General features: G+C 36.0%; 1 protein-coding gene across 1 annotated transcript in view; it reads left to right on the plus strand.

The window, feature by feature from the left end:
• Nucleotides 1–17,265, plus strand: part of ADGRV1 (adhesion G protein-coupled receptor V1) — a 687,583-nt gene that overhangs the window by 110,242 nt on the left and 560,076 nt on the right. The window contains exons 8-13 of the mRNA XM_023730073.1: nt 2,568–2,681; nt 4,318–4,883; nt 5,215–5,485; nt 5,867–6,196; nt 13,645–13,821; nt 16,232–16,455. Of these exons, the coding sequence (XP_023585841.1) occupies nt 2,568–2,681; nt 4,318–4,883; nt 5,215–5,485; nt 5,867–6,196; nt 13,645–13,821; nt 16,232–16,455 (1,682 nt within the window). The remainder of the gene's footprint in view (nt 1–2,567; nt 2,682–4,317; nt 4,884–5,214; nt 5,486–5,866; nt 6,197–13,644; nt 13,822–16,231; nt 16,456–17,265) is intronic.

Genomic DNA, 17,265 nt, shown 5'->3' on the forward strand with positions numbered 1-17,265 from the left:
AGCTGGGCACCATCTAGCTGTACTGGACTCAGTCTGGTGGAGGCCTTGGTAGCTGTGGTCCATTAGTCCTTTGGACTAATCTTTTCCTTGTATTCTGTTCTCTTCATTCTCCCTTGCTCCCAAAGGGGTGAGACCAGTGGAGTATCTTAGATGACTGCTCACAGGCTTTTAAGACCCTAGACGCTACTCACCAAGGTAGAATGTAGAACATTATCTTTATAAACTGTGTTTTGCCAGTTGAGTCTTCCATCTTCTTTTTATGCTTCTTGTGTCATTTTGTGTTTTTCCCTGTAGTATCCTTCAGTATTTCAATTTGAGACTTGAATTTTTTCTTCAGTTCTTTCAGCTTGAGAAATGCCAAGTGTGTTCTTCCCTTTTGGTTTTCTATCTCCAGGTCTTTGCACATTTCATTACAATATTTTGTCTTCTCAAGCCACCCTTTGAAATCTTCTGTTCAGCTCTTTTACTTCATCTTTTTGCTTTAGCTACTCTGCATTTAAGAGCAAGTTTCAGAGTCTCTTCTGACATCCATTTTGGTCTTTTCTTTCTTTCCTGTCTTTTTAATGGCCTCTTGCTTTCTTCATGTATGATGTCCTTGATATCATTCTGCAACTTGTCTGGTCTTTGATCAATAGTATTTAATGAGTCAAATCTGTTCTTGAGATGGCCTGTAAATTCACATGGGACTTGTTCTGATTTTCTTCAGCTTCAACTTGTATAGGAGCAATTGATCATCTGTTCCAGTCTGCCCCTGGCCTTGTTCAGACTGATGATATCGAACTTTTCCATTGTCTCTTTCCACAGATGTAGTCAGTTTGATTCCTATGTATTTCATCTGGTGAGGTCCACTTGTATAGTCACCATTTATGTTGTTGAAAAAAGGTATTTGCAATGAAGAAGTCGTTGGTCTTGCAAAATTCTATCATGAAGTCTCTGGCACTGTTTCTATCACCATGGCCACAAAAAATGTAGTAAACACTAAATAAACATGCAGTAGTCTTGCATGTTCTACACAGGAAGCCTCAAGCAATATTTCACATACTTAGGAATATGCATTTAGATGATACATTTTAAAAAATATTTCTTATGATCAGTATGGAAAAATTGGCTTTAAAATGTTAAGGCTTCCAGGTTATAATGTTTTAAACTTCTGTATTGATATTTGAAGGTATTTTATTTGATCTTTAGCTTTTAGTTTGTGTAAATAATTACAGGAAACTTTTGCAGAGCATTTAATAATACCGTAGGAGCCTTGGTAGTGCAGTGGTTAAAGCACTTGGCTGCTAACCAAAAGGTCAGTGGTTTGAACTCACCAGCCCCTCCACGTGAGAAAGATGTGGCGGTCTGCTTCCATAAAAATTACAGCCTTCGGAACCCTATGGGACAGTTCTACTCTGTCCAGTAGGGTTGCTATGAGTATGAATCGAATCAATGGCAATGGGCTGTTTTTTTGGTTAATAGTGTCATACTTTTTCTAAGTGTTTTTCACTGATTGTCACCACATTATAATAGCAGCAACTCTCCCCAGTGCTCATTTCTCCCTTACACTCTTCTTAATATTTTTTCTATAGTACTTGTCATCTGACACATATACATTTATTTGTTTGTTATTTATTCCCTTCCATTAAACATAAAGTCCATGTGGGTAGGAAGTTTGCTCTGTTCACTGCTATATCCTTAGTACATAGAAGAGGTCAGAGTGCTCAATAAATAATTTTAAAATGAATTAGTTCATTTAATCTTCACGTCAAGTGTGTGAAGTGAATATTATGATGATCATTTTAAAGAAAAGCAAAATGCTGCAGAGTTTTTAAATAACTTGCCCAAGGCCACCAGTCAATGGTCGAGTAAATACTTGATTCTGTTACTTCAGGGAATTTACTAATATTGAATACCCTTCCTCTCAAGAAGAAATCTTTGTAGTTTTTTCTCAGGCTTAATGGTTGAGAAAAAATAGAGCACTCTTAGAAACCATGTAATTTGGTGTAATCATAGTCAGGATCTATAATTACATCATAAAACCCATTGCTGTTGAGTAGATTCCAACTCATAGAGACCCTGTAGGACAGGGTAGAACTGCCCCTTAGGGTTTCCAAGGAGCGGCTAGTGGATTCAAAATGCCGACCTGTTTTGGTTACTGGACGAGCTTTAACACTATGCCACCAGGGCTCCAGAATTACATTATAGGCCCTGGCTATTAATTAGAAAGACTGACTTGCATACCCACCCACTGCCATCGAGTCAATTCTGACTCACAGCAACCCCATAGAACAGAGCAGAGCTGCCCCATAGGGTTTCTAAGGCTGTAAATCTTTATCGGAAGCAGATTGCCACATCTTTCTCTTGCGGAGCTGCTGGTGGTGTTGAACTTCTGACCTTTTGGTTAGTAGCCAAGTACTTTAACCACTGCACCACCAGAGCTCTTACAGACTTACATGCAGGTTGGTATAATTCATCTTGCAAAACATTTTTTAATTTCATATTTTTTACCAGCTGACATCACAATAATGCTTTATCAATCTTATGAAACATTTTGTATTTATTGATGGCATCACATTTCTTTGCAGGTAGAAGGTGGCCCAAATCCACCTGAAGAAGATTTGAGTCCAGTTAAAGGGAACATCACCTTTCCCCCTGGCAGAGCAACTGTGATTTATAACTTGACAGTACTTGATGATGAGGTGGGATGATGTTAAATATCTGTATGGGGCAAGGACTCTGTCTATATTACAGACATGTTAGAGAGGTTATATCCAGTACTGTGCTCAGCATTTGAAATTGTAGAAAATAGTCCTATGTAAAGTTAGTGTTTTGTGGCCAATCATACTTTAGTTATAAATAGCTGTGCATTTTGGATATATCATGTTAATACTTACCATATTTAGTCACATAAATTATTCATCTAAAAGCTGATGAACGTGAATATAATTGGGAACCACACATAACACAAACATTTAAGCATTTGGTAACCCTGCTGATTGATTTTTGATCATGGTTTTTTGTTTTGAGCAGGCATGGTACTACTTATCCAGCATAAACATTCTTACTATAAAAGCAAAGAAAATTCTACTACAAATGATATTCTTTTGTTTGGATACTTTAAATGTTCATATTTCACATTGAAGCTACCAAACATTGAGATATATGATATAGCTAGCTTAACTTCTAAGGAAAGAATAAGTCTGAACAATAAGATGCAAAGGTATCCCCCATGAGCTAAAGGGAAAACATGAACTTTTATAAAATAATCTAAGTATTGCCAGAACAGGCAAACATACACAAAATAGAGAATGGCTAGGAATTGATAACCCTTCCCTCCACTCTCCTAACAAAAAGCCTAGATTCAAATCACAATAAACCCCTACAGAAGAAAGACCTAAATGAATTTCAAGACATTATTAGAAAAGAGTATTTCTCTTGAAAAAAAATGGAATTCTAGGTAGCATTGATAACTTTAGTTTATCTGGTTCTGGAAGCTGGTAAAACCTTTTTGTTTTAAGACCCCAGAACATTGAAAGGCTATAATTTATAGATATAAAATTGTCGATATAAAAAACCCTCAATCACATTATACAGTTTTATTTTTTGAGATGAACAACTTTACTTTTTATATTTATATATATTGATAGAGAAGAAAAGTAGAATTTGTAATGAAGAAAGAGCTCAAACAGAACAGAGGAGATTAACCCTAGGATTTCTGTGCAGTTCCAAAAGAAAAAGGTTCACTTTAATAGTCAACATTTTGCCTAGTAGTGATTCTTTTAGCTAATTCTCCAAAGGCATGATATGCATTTTGGAAGTCATATGATGAGTATCATATGTTTGACTCCTGAATTAGAAACCAGAGAGAAGCATGTATAGTTTTCATGATTGAAAACTAGTAATTTTTATCTAATATTTAATGTAATTTTCTGGATTCTGAGATATTGATAGACTTTGAATGCTGCTTCTAACTAACTCTACCAACCTTGTAAAGCTGGTAAGAATTTAATTCTATTTTTACTATGTAATTTTTAGAGTTATCTAAAGACTGATCAGGGTTGAAAGGCATTACTACCTATTCTTTGTTACCTATTGATACTATTGCCTTATTAACTTTTCCTTCCCTACCTGAAACACATCATTTACCTTTGGAAAATATTTTAGTAAGTGAAGACTGAACAGTTTTTTTTTTTTTTTAATTTGCTCCCTTCAGCTGAAGATTTTTTAAAAATCTCTGTGTAATTATATGGAAACATAGTGACCTTTTATACCTTGATTACTTTGCAGGTGTTTTTGGATATTGATGTTTTGTCATGATTTATATTCCTTTGACAGGTACCTGAAAATGATGAAATGTTTTTGATTCAACTAAAAAGTATAGAAGGAGGAGCAGAGATCAACACTTCTAGAAGCTCAGTTGAGATCATCATTAAGAAAAATGATAGTCCTGTGAGATTTACTCAGAGTGTTTTTTTGGTACCTGAGGAAGATCATATACTCATAATTCCAGTACTTCGTGGAAAGGATGATAGTGGCAATCTGATTGGATCTGATGAATATGAAGTGTTGATCAGTTATGCTGTAATAACTGGGAATTCAACAGCAGACGCCCAGCAAAATGTAGACTTCATTGATCTTCAGCCAAATACAACTATTGTTTTTCCACCTTTTATTCATGAATCACACCTGAAATTTCAAATCATTGATGATGCCATACCAGAGATTGCTGAATCCTTTCACATTGTGTTACTAAAGGATTCCTTACGGGGAGATGCTGTGCTATTAGGCCCTTCTATTGTACAAGTCACCATTAAGCCAAATGACAAACCTTATGGGGTCCTCTCATTCAACAGTATCTTGTTTGAAAGGACAGTTATAATTGATGAAGATACAGTTTCAAGGTATGGGTTATGTTAAACTTCTTACTACAATTATTTTAATATGTTGTCCCACGACGTAATTTTTGTGGTGTTGAACACATTGCTTGGACTGTTAGAGTATGTGTCATTTCCTTTACTATGGCTTCACTGTTTCCTTTCTTATTTGAGATGTAATTTAAATATACAAATGAAGTCATATTATGATAGTGCCCCAGGATCCATCTACATATCTACTCCTTATGTGGATTGTGCTTTTACCAGAATCTGACGACCACTTGATGTTTGGAAAGCCTATCCAAGGGAAATATAGTATATTATGTGACCATATATATTTTATTTTAAAACATTCTAGATTTGAAGAAATCACAGTGGTCAGAAATGGTGGCACCCATGGTAATGTTTCTGTGAACTGGATGTTGACACGGAACAGCAGTGATCCCTCGCCAGTGACAGCAGATATCAGACCAAGTTCTGGAGTTCTCCATTTTGCACAAGGGCAGATGGTGGCATCAGTTCCTCTTACTATCGTGAATGATGACCTTCCAGAAGAGGCAGAAGCTTATCTGCTTCAAATTCAGCCTCACACAGTACGTGGAGGTGCAGAAGTGAGCGAACCAGCAGAGGTAGATCTCTTGTTATGCTTTACTCTTGTGAATATTTCTGTGCTGTAGAAGAGCCAAAGGATCTGGGCATATAAATCAAATTTATGTTTAGTTTTATGTGACAGGAAGAATGCTAGCGATGGAAGTGATTGTTGTTTCCCTTGTGCAAGGTTGTTCCTTCTGCAAATAAATATTCTATTCTCAAAAAGCTCACAAACTATAATTCAGTAAAGTTTTCAAATCCATTTTGGCTCGTCTTTTACTCTATTTCATATGAGAAGTGATCATTTTTAGACATGATATATAAATAATGTTAAAAATCAGAATAGCCTTAGAAATAAACAATTGGTAAGCTCAGATGTGAGAGTTCTGCACTTTAATATTTTGTTCCTTTATCTGCAGCTTTTGTTCTACATTCAGGATAGTGATGATGTTTATGGCCTAATAACATTTTTTCCTACGGAAAACCAGAAGATTGAAAGTAGCCCAGGTGAACGATTTTTATCCTTGAGCTTTTTAAGACAAGGCGGAACTAAAGGAGATGTGAAGATGCTTTATTCTGCATTTTATATTCCTGCTGGACCTCTGGACCCTTTGCAAGCAAAAGATGGCATCTTAAATATATCTAGGAGAAATAACCTCATATTCCAAGATCAAAAAACTCAAGTCACTACAAAATTACCGATAAGAAATGATGCATTTCTTCAAAATGGGGCCCACTTCCTAGTACAGGTACCTTAATGATTAAAATAATCTCAACTTTTTTAAACTTCAAGGGTACTTATATGTGTGAGACACTTAACTAACCTTTATTATTCCTTAGTTATTTTGCCCTCATTTATGTTTTGGATTCTACTATTGCTTACTAAAAGTTACTGAGGTAACCACACAGACCAAAGAGGGACTGTGCCTGCTCCTAAACTATAAAGGATGACGAAGACAAGGGTTCTACTTTCAGAACATTCAGATATTTTAATTTTATGTTAATTCAAGTACACCAGGCATGACAATTCAAGTCAGAATGTTATGGATGAAGTAACTAACTGTTACAGAGGAGGGCTGGGAAAAACAGAGATTTACCATTCTTTTGAGTTGATTTGGGAAAATGTGACATTGGTATGCATTTTATGGGATAAATATGATTTGTATGATGGATATTACAAGAAAGACCTTCCAGATAAAAAAAGCAATATGAGGAAAATTGTGTCAATATTTTTAAATAATATACTCAAACAGCTATTTCTTTGCCTATTAATTGTAGATTGAATCTCTGGACTCTCAACTATTTAAGCTGAGGAGCTAAGTGCCCCATAACATAGCCTTCCACCATATCTTCTTTTACTTAACTTCTTTTAACCAAAACATTATTTTTATTGTCGAAGTTTAAACCAGCTATTATTTTACTTATGAGACTGTGGTTATGTTTTTTATGTATTTGGTATTGGTTGATCTTGAAAATCAGAAAATAATGAAAGGTCTTATCAAATTTTGATTAGGTAAATAAACTTGATGCAGACCCAGGTATGAATGGATCAATAAAGAAAATTTTAAGTCACCATACTTTTTGCTAATAGATATATATATACTGAGTGGAATCTCATTGCATTGATTTCTTTGAATCCTGCCACAATTAAATTTGTTTCATATTTTTTTCCAAGACTTTGCTTTGTAGTTTATTATTACTTGCCCTGGAGTTTCAGATCACTCCCTTTCTATCTGGCATCTTCAGCAAGTTATTGAGATCTTTCAGCTGTCTTATCATATATGTTGGATGTTGAGCTTAATTGTACTAACTGCTTTCTATGCTTGCTTCATGCTTGCTATTCTTGGATTATGTTTTAGTTTTGTTGTAATATACCTATCCTCAAATACTTGTGCAGAAAGGGTATGTATAAGGTAAACTTTTGCATCTTTGAATAGTTGAAAATTTCTTAATTTCATACTCACTTTGATGGTTTAGCTTTGGTAGAAATTTGTAGATGAATATTATATTTTCATCAGAATTTGGAAGCTATTGTTTTTTTAGCATCCAGATTTGTTGATGAGAAATTTGAGGGTACAAGATTATTTGCCTTTGTATGTAGCTTGCTCTTTATCTCTGAAAGCTTTATATATCTTTCCTTGGCATTCTGAATTTCATGGGGCTGTGTTCCACCTTGCTCGGCACTCAGTGGGATGTGCCCTTTCATTCTGAAGCCTCTTGTCTTTTTTCACCTAGGCCACTGCTCATGCTTGTGCTGTTAGTGCATTGCAGGAGGACTCTTGGCTGAGGGAGCTAGTGGGCACCCTGTTATGGGGATGCATGAGTTCTCAGTACCTAGGATATACCTTTTTGTAATTTGCCAGTTTCCCCAAAGACTTTGTTTCTAGTGGAGGGAGATCCTGTTCTTCATCCTTATTATTATTACTTTTTTATTGTACTTCCTCCAAATGGGGAAAATATATATAACAAAAAATTTGCCACTTTAAGTATAAAATTCAGTGACATTAATTACATTCACCATGTTGTACAGTCATCCCCACTATTTGCAAAAATTTTTCATCACTCCAAACAGCAACTCAGTACCCCTTAAAAGCAATAACTCCGCTCTCCACTACCCAGCCACTGTTAACCATTAGAAAGTTTGGTCTCTATGCCTTTGCCTAATCTGGATATTTCATGTAAGTGGGTTCATACATTTGTCCTTTTGTGTCTGGCTTATTTCACTCAGCATAATGTTTTCAAAGTTCATCTGTGGTGCAGCATTTCTCTTTATGACTAAATAATATTGCATTGTATTTACATACACATTTTGTTTATCCATGCATGAGTAGATGAGCACTTGGGTAGTTTTTACCTGTTGGCTATTGTGAATAATGCTGCAGTGAACACTGGTGTACAAGTATCTGTTTGACTTCCTGCTTTTTAAGTCTTTTTACCTACAAGGGGAATTGCTGGGTCATATGGTAATTCTATATTTAATTTTTTCAAATTTTAATTTTTAATCAATATTAAATGGTTTAATATTTATTAAAATATTATTTTAATATTTATTCTGAATATTATTGTTAGCTGCCCTCGAGTCAGCCTCTGACTCATGGCGACCTCATGTGTTACAGATTAGAACTGCTCCATAGTGTTTTCTTGGCTGTAATCTTTACAGAAGCAGATTTCCAGGCCTTTTCTTCCATGGAGATGTTGGGTGGGTTTGAACCACCAACCTTTCGGTTAGCAGCTGCTCGCAAACTGCTTGTGCCACCCAGGCTTCTATTAGTTTAAAAAGTCAAGAACCGGAAAAAAAAAAAAAATCCAAACTTAAACATTCTAGAAGATGCTCGTTCCCACTCTTCCTAATACCCTACTCTCTAAAGGAAACTGTTAATTTTATTGCAGTAAAATTATACATAATAAAACATTTGCCAGTTTAACATTTTGTGCTTGTCCAGTTCAGTGCCTGTGGTTATGTTCATCATATTGTCAACCATCACCACTATCTGTTTCCAAATTATTCCACCACTATTAACAGAAACTCAGTGCCCCTTAAGCAAAGACTCCCCTTTTCCCCCTCCCTCCCATCTCTGGTAACCCACTAATAGTCTTTGGTCTCTATGCATTTCCCTGTTTTATACAAATGGGGCCATACAATGTTTGTCCTTTTGTGACTGACTTATTTCACTCAGCATAGTGTTTTCAAATGGGGAAATTTTGATATGATGCATGCTTTTGTCTATGAGGTAACTTACTTTCCGGGGGACTTTTGAGTTTTTCTTGTTGGGGTGATGGGTATACAGAACATGGATTTATTCCCTATTGTGTTCATATCCTCTTGTGGCTTGTGGAATGCACTCATGAGATGACTGGCCAGATGGTGGTGGATCTGGATTAGGAAAGTGGAACAGAGAAAGTGGGTCAAGCCCATGGCCATGGTTTTATTCAGAAAGAAGTTAAAATGCTGCCACCTGAACACATTTAGAGATAAGTTTACAAACTTAAAAAAATTATTTAAGCTTGGTTTTATGCAAAAACGTGTCATAACTTGTTTGCTCTTTAAGTTGATTCTATTAATATGAAAATGCATACTAATTTCCCCAGTTCTCTCTTAGGGTGGTATTTCCCAAACTGGGAGATTTGCAGGAGTCTCTTGAAGCTAATAATTTGGCAAGTGGAGTTGCAGATTTTAATGGAGGTTTTCTGTTTTGTTTTGGGTTTTCAGTTGCTAGTGCTCTCCATTTTCTCTGCTACTGGTGTCCTCTGGATTCAGAATATTCTCATTTATATGTGTTTAAGGTTTTTTGTCCCTACTATCTTCGTGTTCTGGAGCCCCAGTGGCACAGTGGTTAAGTGTTTGGCTGCTAACCAAAAGGTCAGCAGTTCAAATCACCCAGCTGCTCCTTGGAAACCCTATGGGCCATTCTTCCCTGTCCCATAGGGTCACTATAAGTTGGAATCAACTCAATGCCAATGAGTTTGGTTTGGTTTTGGTTTTATCTCAGTGTTCAGTTCTCTCATTTGTCTGTCTCCAATCTTGTATAGACTACAACTCATATGAAAAGGAAATTATTGAAATAAGTGAAATGAGGCAAAGATTTTACACATTTGCTCTTGCTTTCACGAAGGTCTGGGCAGTATGGTGTTCCTGCAATAATTGGTGTTATGTGACATGAGCTTGAGAATTGATGATGCAGAAATGTTGCTTTTGAGCTGTAGAAAACTACTTTTCTGTTTCCATTCTAGTTTTCTGAGTTTCTCTTGTTACCTCAAAACCAGTTTTTACTGTGAATAGAGACCATGTATATATGCTCATATTGATAGCCTCTATATTAAACTTTTAGTCTTTTGAAGACTTCCAGTATCTCTACCAAAGTATCTATGAAAAAATCCCCATGTAAATAAATTCTTACTAAGAATCTCCTGTGCACCAGATATTACCCTAGTTCTTTTTCTCTCAGCATCCTATAAATCATGACAGAATTTGTTTTTGATAACCTTGAAAACTAAGGAAAAACTTGAAGAAGCATGTGCTATCGGAATTTGGGTGATCCAAGCTGTGTTAGAAAGCTGTTTACACCACTAATTCCAGTCTCAATTCTTTATGTATCTCTGTATCCAGTTAAAAAACAAAGGTCTTACAGTGCAGACAGTTAATTTAACACTTGATTAGGAAAAAAAGGCATTATTAGTCACTGACATAATTCCTTGAGATTCAAAACAGCTGTAGGCGCTGGAAAGCTGGTTGGAATTAGAAGGTTGTGTAGTTTGTATGGTACATAATGGATGAGCAATGCAAGAATGGGAGATATCAGACTCTGCATGAAAGTTCAATGAAACTGAAGGAAGGAGAGGCTGAGACATGAGCACCTCATTCTTTAGTAACCCTCTCTGTTAAATACATCAGTCTGAGATACGACTTTTGGCAGGCATGGGGTTACTAATGTGCTGTCCCAGTTGCAAACTATCTGAAAGCAAAGAAAGACTCTTCGTGAATGGAACAGTTTGATTTAGCAGATGCTTAAGAAACCCAGTAAAAAGGCTTAGAGACTAGGAAATAAGCCATGTAAAATTAGCATTTTCCTTTAGAGCAGTTTATAGCCTTCTATGTCTTCTTTTTATTATTCAGAAATAATATATCTATAATTAATTCTATAGTTTTTTAGTGAGAAGTAATTTTGAAGAAAATTTTCTTCTTTTTAGAAAGTTTTAGTGAACCTATATTGATTTTCTTTCTTTGATATCTTAAACAGTATTATCAGTTTAGCTTTTTATGACTATACAGGCACAAAAGTGTTCATTCACAAATGTGTGCTTACACACACGGCCACTGTAGAATCACATGCTTTACTACACTTGGCTTAGTCTTCATACCAGTATTTCACAACATTGGTCAGCCTACTACCTTTTTGTCTTTTACTTAAATATTTACCGAATGTGCATTTTTTTTCTTATCTTCCTCTCTTCTATGCTTTTCCAAGCAAAGTATGTGACATTTTAAAAAAAGCATTTACCTTTTGCTCTTCAAAGTGTTATTGTTCATCACAGCACGTGAGAGCATGTGGGGGATCAGTACCACCACTCTGTGTCCACTTCTGAAAAACCAACTTAAATCACAGGTCTGTATTGGTGATTACTTAGTGATATCATTTCCACATTACAAAGACTAATAGAGGACGGTGAAGGATGGGAGATCCACAATGGCTCATTAAGTTTAAAACTGCTTTTTAACTTAAAATCCCTATGGCTTTTGCACTTCTGTAATTGAGCATCTATTCCTAAATGCCTAAAATGAACATCTTATGAATGCATTTCGTACTTAGAACCTTTAAGAGGTTGAAGGTTTTTGATGTATCGTAGAGCTAAGTTTGTGTTGCAGGGAGTCTTAGTCATCTAGTGCTGCTATAACAGAAACACCACAAGTGGATGGTTTTAACGAAGAGAAGTTTATTTCCTCACAGTCAAAGTAGGCTATAAGTCCAAATTCAGGGCGTCAGCTCCAGGGGAAGCCTTTCTCTCTCTGTCGGCCTTCTTCTCTTCGGTGTTCCCTTGGACTAGGAGCTTCTTGGCGCAGGGACCCCAGTCCAAAGGACGCGCTCTGCTCCTGGCACTGCTTTCTTGATGGTATGAGGTCCCCCTGTCTCACTGCTCACTTTTCTCTTTTATATCTCAAGAGATTGCCTCAGGACAAAATCCAGTCTTGTAGATGAGGTCCTGCCTTACTAACACAACTGCCATCCATCCTCCCTCATTAACATCACAGAGGCAGGTTTACAACATACAGGAAAATCACACAGTACCAGAAATCATGGCCTAGCCAAATTGATACACACATTTTTGGGGGGACATAATTCAAACCATGACACAGGGGTAAATCAACAAGTGCTTACTGTGCATCTGCTGCATTTTCGGGTGTATGTTATATATTGGGAAAAATGAAGCAAAGAACACAATCACTAATGAACTCCACAGTCTTGTGTGAAGTAAAAGTATGGAACACACAAAATGATGATAAACGAGTAATTTCAAAACCAGTTGCCATTGCATTGATTCTGACTCATGGCAACCTCATTTTCACCACCCAGGGATGCCAAACAAGCAATATATGAACTTTATAGTTAAATTTTAGGTTTAGTAAGGATAGCAGTAGAAGTTCAGAAAGAGGTAGAATAAAGAAGACTGGAGAATTCAAGGAAATCTTTATAAAAGATGAGAAAATTGAGCTGATCTTTAAGGGTGGGTATGTTTTGAACTTGTGAGATGATGAAGGAAGGGCGTTCCAGATGAGGAAAACACCATGAAAAGTTGCTATGGTGGTTATGTTCATTCATTAAAGTGACACTATCTGCTATATATGTTGCATTTCTTTAAATGTACTGATGTGTTAAGTTACAATTTGGAGTTCTGAACTGTCTTGTGATATTGTTTTCTCTGGAGTGAGTTACTGATTGGACATTTGAATCAGTGGATAAGTGGAAGGAGATATGTGGTCAACTATTGGATATTTGGCTTTAAGGTCAAGGTAGTTGGACACAGGCAACAAGGAGGAAAAGCAGATGGTGGTAGTGGCGGTTGTGGTGGTAAGGGGGCATGAAAAGAGGTAGAGATTGCCATTTTGGATATTCTATTTGTAGGGTTGGCCAATGCACCTTAAGTGCAGACACAATTTGTCTGTCACTGAAGGCTTCCATGTTGCTATGATGCTGAACAAGTTTCTGTGGAGCTTTCAGACTAAGACAGACTAGGAAGAAAGGCCTGCCAATCTACTTCTGAAAAATCAGCCTATGAAAATTGGATGGATCGCAATCATCCAAACCTGTTGTGCATGGGGTAGCCATGAGTTGGGGGTCAGCAACACAGCATCTGTAAGGTGTCTTTGTGGCATTATGTGATGTCCGGTTGACAATTGGTAATAAGGATTTCAAATTTGAGAAAGAGATCCAGAGATTATTAGGGTGGTGGTATAAAATTATAAGATAAAGGATTTAGGAAGAAATCTGGGAGATGATAATATCTGAAGTACAGGAAGAGCTCAAAAAACCAGTGCAGGAAATTGGTAAGGCGTGGTGAATGAGGCAGGAGGAGAATTAAGTTGTTAGTTTACTGGTGACCATTACCCACGTCTGTTTTGTCACCTCATGCTATTATGTTTTTTTTAATTTAAAATTTTCTATTCTAATTTTTAGTGTTTTTGTTTGTTTGCTTATTATAGTTGGAAAATGTGGAACTGGTGAACATCATTCCCCCAATCCCACCTATAAGTCCTAGATTTGGAAAAATCCGAAATATTTCTTTACCGGTTACTCCAGACATTGCAAATGGAGAAATTGGCTTTATTAGCAACCTTCCAATCATTTTGCATGAACCAGAGGATTCTTCTGCTGAAGTGGTAAGTAGGCTTTTTCTTATTGGTGGGACCTGATGAGTTTGAGGTTATGTACAGACACCATCTTTCTTACAGAGTTAGCATATAGAGTTAACAGATCTTGAAAAGCTTACCCATTTATAGCAAACCTTGAATATATAATTTGACACAGGTAACTGATGAGTGTATGATTTTCCATCATCCTTTGCCATATTGAAGAGAATAAAATTAGAATTAATTACATACAGGGAATGTAGGATATTTTGATAGGGCTGCTTTTCGTAGTGCTATGATATTTGACATAGTGGTAAAACCCAAACCAAACCTGTTGTCGTCAAGTCGATTCTGACTCATAGCAACCCTATAAGACAGGATAGAACTACCCCATAGGGTTTCCAGGGAGTAGCTGGTGAATTTGAACTGTGAAACTTTTGGTTAGCAGCCGAGCTCTTAGCCAAACATAGACGTTTTTGTTTTTTAATGCCGAAGCCATGTGTACCACCGGTGTCCTCGACCTACTTCATCTTTGAGCACTCCATGTGAATGCCTTGGTAGGACTGGGGTAGCTGCCGTGGGCTCTGTACTTGGTGATGGAGGTGAGGTGGTGGTGGTAAAGTTATGGGGTGCTGAATCTTAGGAATTTTATTGACACAGTGGCTGTAACAATGGGCTCAAACATAGCAACGATCGTGAGGATGGCGCAGGACCGGGCAGTGTTTTGTGTTTTGTTCTATTGTACACAGAGTCGCTATGAATCAGAACCGACTCGACACCACCTTACAGCAACATATATGTATGTATATATATATGTACATATATATATACACACACACACATAGATACACACAGATACACACACACACATCTGCATATAAAAGAGTACTCACAAATACAAGACCCCTCCCCACCACCCCCCCTGCCACACACACACCATACACACCTTGGTTGAATTGCCCCAAGCTTCTACTGGTCTAGGGATGGCTCTGTCCTTCAGTCTCACTGTTCCCTGGGCCACAATTTGTCCCTGCTTCCCTCTCCAGGTCTCTCCCACTTAGCTTTGGTTTAAATTGGGTTAAAGTTCAGATAAGGAAAGAGGAGGGTTTTTTTTTATTATTAAAACCTCATGTCAGCATATGGGGACCGCAGCTTCCTTTGTTTGCATGTATGATTCTATAAATGGACAGACAAGCTCCATTTTTGAAGATGCGTATGATTTTTTATATTTTTCTTAATACGATTCTGTAAATTTACGATTTCATATGTTTCCCTTTAGGGAAATTAGCTTTTAGGGAATATTTTGAGTTCCATGAACCTATATTTCTTCCCTTTTGGGAAGCAGCAGAAAGGGTCGTGCCACATCTGTTACCCTGGTCACATACACTCTTTCCAGATGGTTCAATGGCCTGTCCACTGTTACTTTTTTGACGTTGTTTTGAATTTTACTTTATTCACTGGTTACAGGCCCTGGCCACTGCTAGCCAAATTAGCAGAATGGTTAGTGGTGAAAGTGTCTTCCATTATTTTAAGATAGGAAACGTGAAAGGGCAAAGAATAAAGAGGATACCTCTTTTAAGAGCTTAAAAAAAATAGCATATCACTATCATTAAATATTCATTTATATTCTTTGTTTGAAAATACCTGTTGTATTCTGCAGTGATTCTTTCATTATTTTTATTTAAAATGTACTACCCTTGAATGGAAGTACCAAAGGAAATGTCATTTTCATAGTTATTGATAATAGCCTCCATTTATTTAGCTCATACTATGGAGAGGCACTATCCTATATGCTTTACTTAGACGATTTCTAACACCACAAACTAGCAAAATAGGAACAATTAGTTTCATTTCATATGAGGAAATTTAGTTCAGAGAGGTTAAGTAATTTCCCTAAGGTAACCCAGAGCCATGATTGGAGTATCTGATTTTCTTTCTGTTTCTACTATATTTATTTAATTGGATAGAAAATTTTTCTTATTTTGCCCCCATCACTTTGGGATGTAAGTTACATTACATATAATTTACAGTTTTAATTTAAAAAATATTTTTCGGCATATATTGTCACATATTAATTCCTTTTCAGAGACCCTCTCATGGAAATTTATTGTTTAGCAAGTTTGTTCAATGTTTTTCAGATTATTTGGCTTTTAAAATATTTGTCTTTTTATTGAGACAAATCCCTGGATAGGCACATTTTTGGATGTGGATAAATTGGTAGATAAATTAGATAAGCAAAACTAATAAATAGTTATATCTAAAATTATTTTCATATTTAAAAAGACTTGTTCAATTATGTTTTTAATGTCATTTAATAGTTTACTTCTCTATATAGCATACATGAAATAACAACATGTGCATGCAGTAAATGTAATGCTTATGTAATTTTTGAGCATATATTTCAGAATAAATTCTGTTTTTTTTTCTTCTTTCTTGTAAGATACACATTCCTTTACATCGGGATGGAACAGATGGGCAGGCTACTGTCTATTGGAGTTTGAAGCCCTCTGGCTTTAATTCAGAAGCAGTGACCCTGGATGATATAGGTCCCTTTAATGGCTCTGTTGTGTTTTTATCTGGGCAAAGTGACACAACAATCAACATTACTGTCAAAGCTGATGATGTACCGGAAATAAATGAAACCGTAACACTTTCTCTAGACAGGTAATAAATAACTCCTTTAGGTAACATTTAACACTATTCATATGTTTGTGCTCTCTTAATAATTTTGCTTTTTGTATACTCTTTTCTCCATATAATGTTGGGAAAAATCAAGTAGATGTTATGCTGGCCTTCTGACTTTTTTTTCTTTGTTGATGGCTTGCTTAGACTGAATATTATTATATTTTCAAAGAAATTTTGCTCTGCTATTTACTATGAAGGAGCATTACATAGAGAATGTGTGGGAGGTATCAGATAACTCTTAAGTATAGCTAATATGTTGCAATATTAAAAAAAATAGGCAGCAACAGATCTAAAATGTTAGGTTAAGCAAACAGCTCTGTTGGCTTCATTTTCAATAAGGGAGAGGATTAGAGCCTTTTGAGTGAGTAAAAATAAATCTTTACTCTGCACACAATGAAAGTCTCTTTCTTTACATAGAATGCAAGCATTAAATAATAATTTTCAGAGAATCAAAATAATACAAATTTAAGTGGTATTTTTTCTGTAATAAAGATTTACTTAGTATTCCTCAGTAAGTAATTTATATTAAGAAAAGATTTCATTCTCTCAAAGAAATATTTTTTTAGTAAATAAAAAAAATCCTCTCTAAAAATGAAAAATACTGTTTAATTGATGCTAATGAGCACTTTTTTTTGAGTCAAAAGCAAGCTGTTCTACAGATCTCTTTATATTAAATTTGAGACATATTAGAGAAGATGAATGTGACTTGAAGACTGTAAATTCGTATTTTAGAAACAGTAAAAATCACGAATTTATTCAATAAATGCTATTTTGTAGTATGTTAATCAG

Source organism: Trichechus manatus, unplaced genomic scaffold (assembly GCF_000243295.1).
Source record: "Trichechus manatus latirostris isolate Lorelei unplaced genomic scaffold, TriManLat1.0 scaffold00032, whole genome shotgun sequence".
Taxonomy (NCBI): domain Eukaryota; kingdom Metazoa; phylum Chordata; class Mammalia; order Sirenia; family Trichechidae; genus Trichechus; species Trichechus manatus.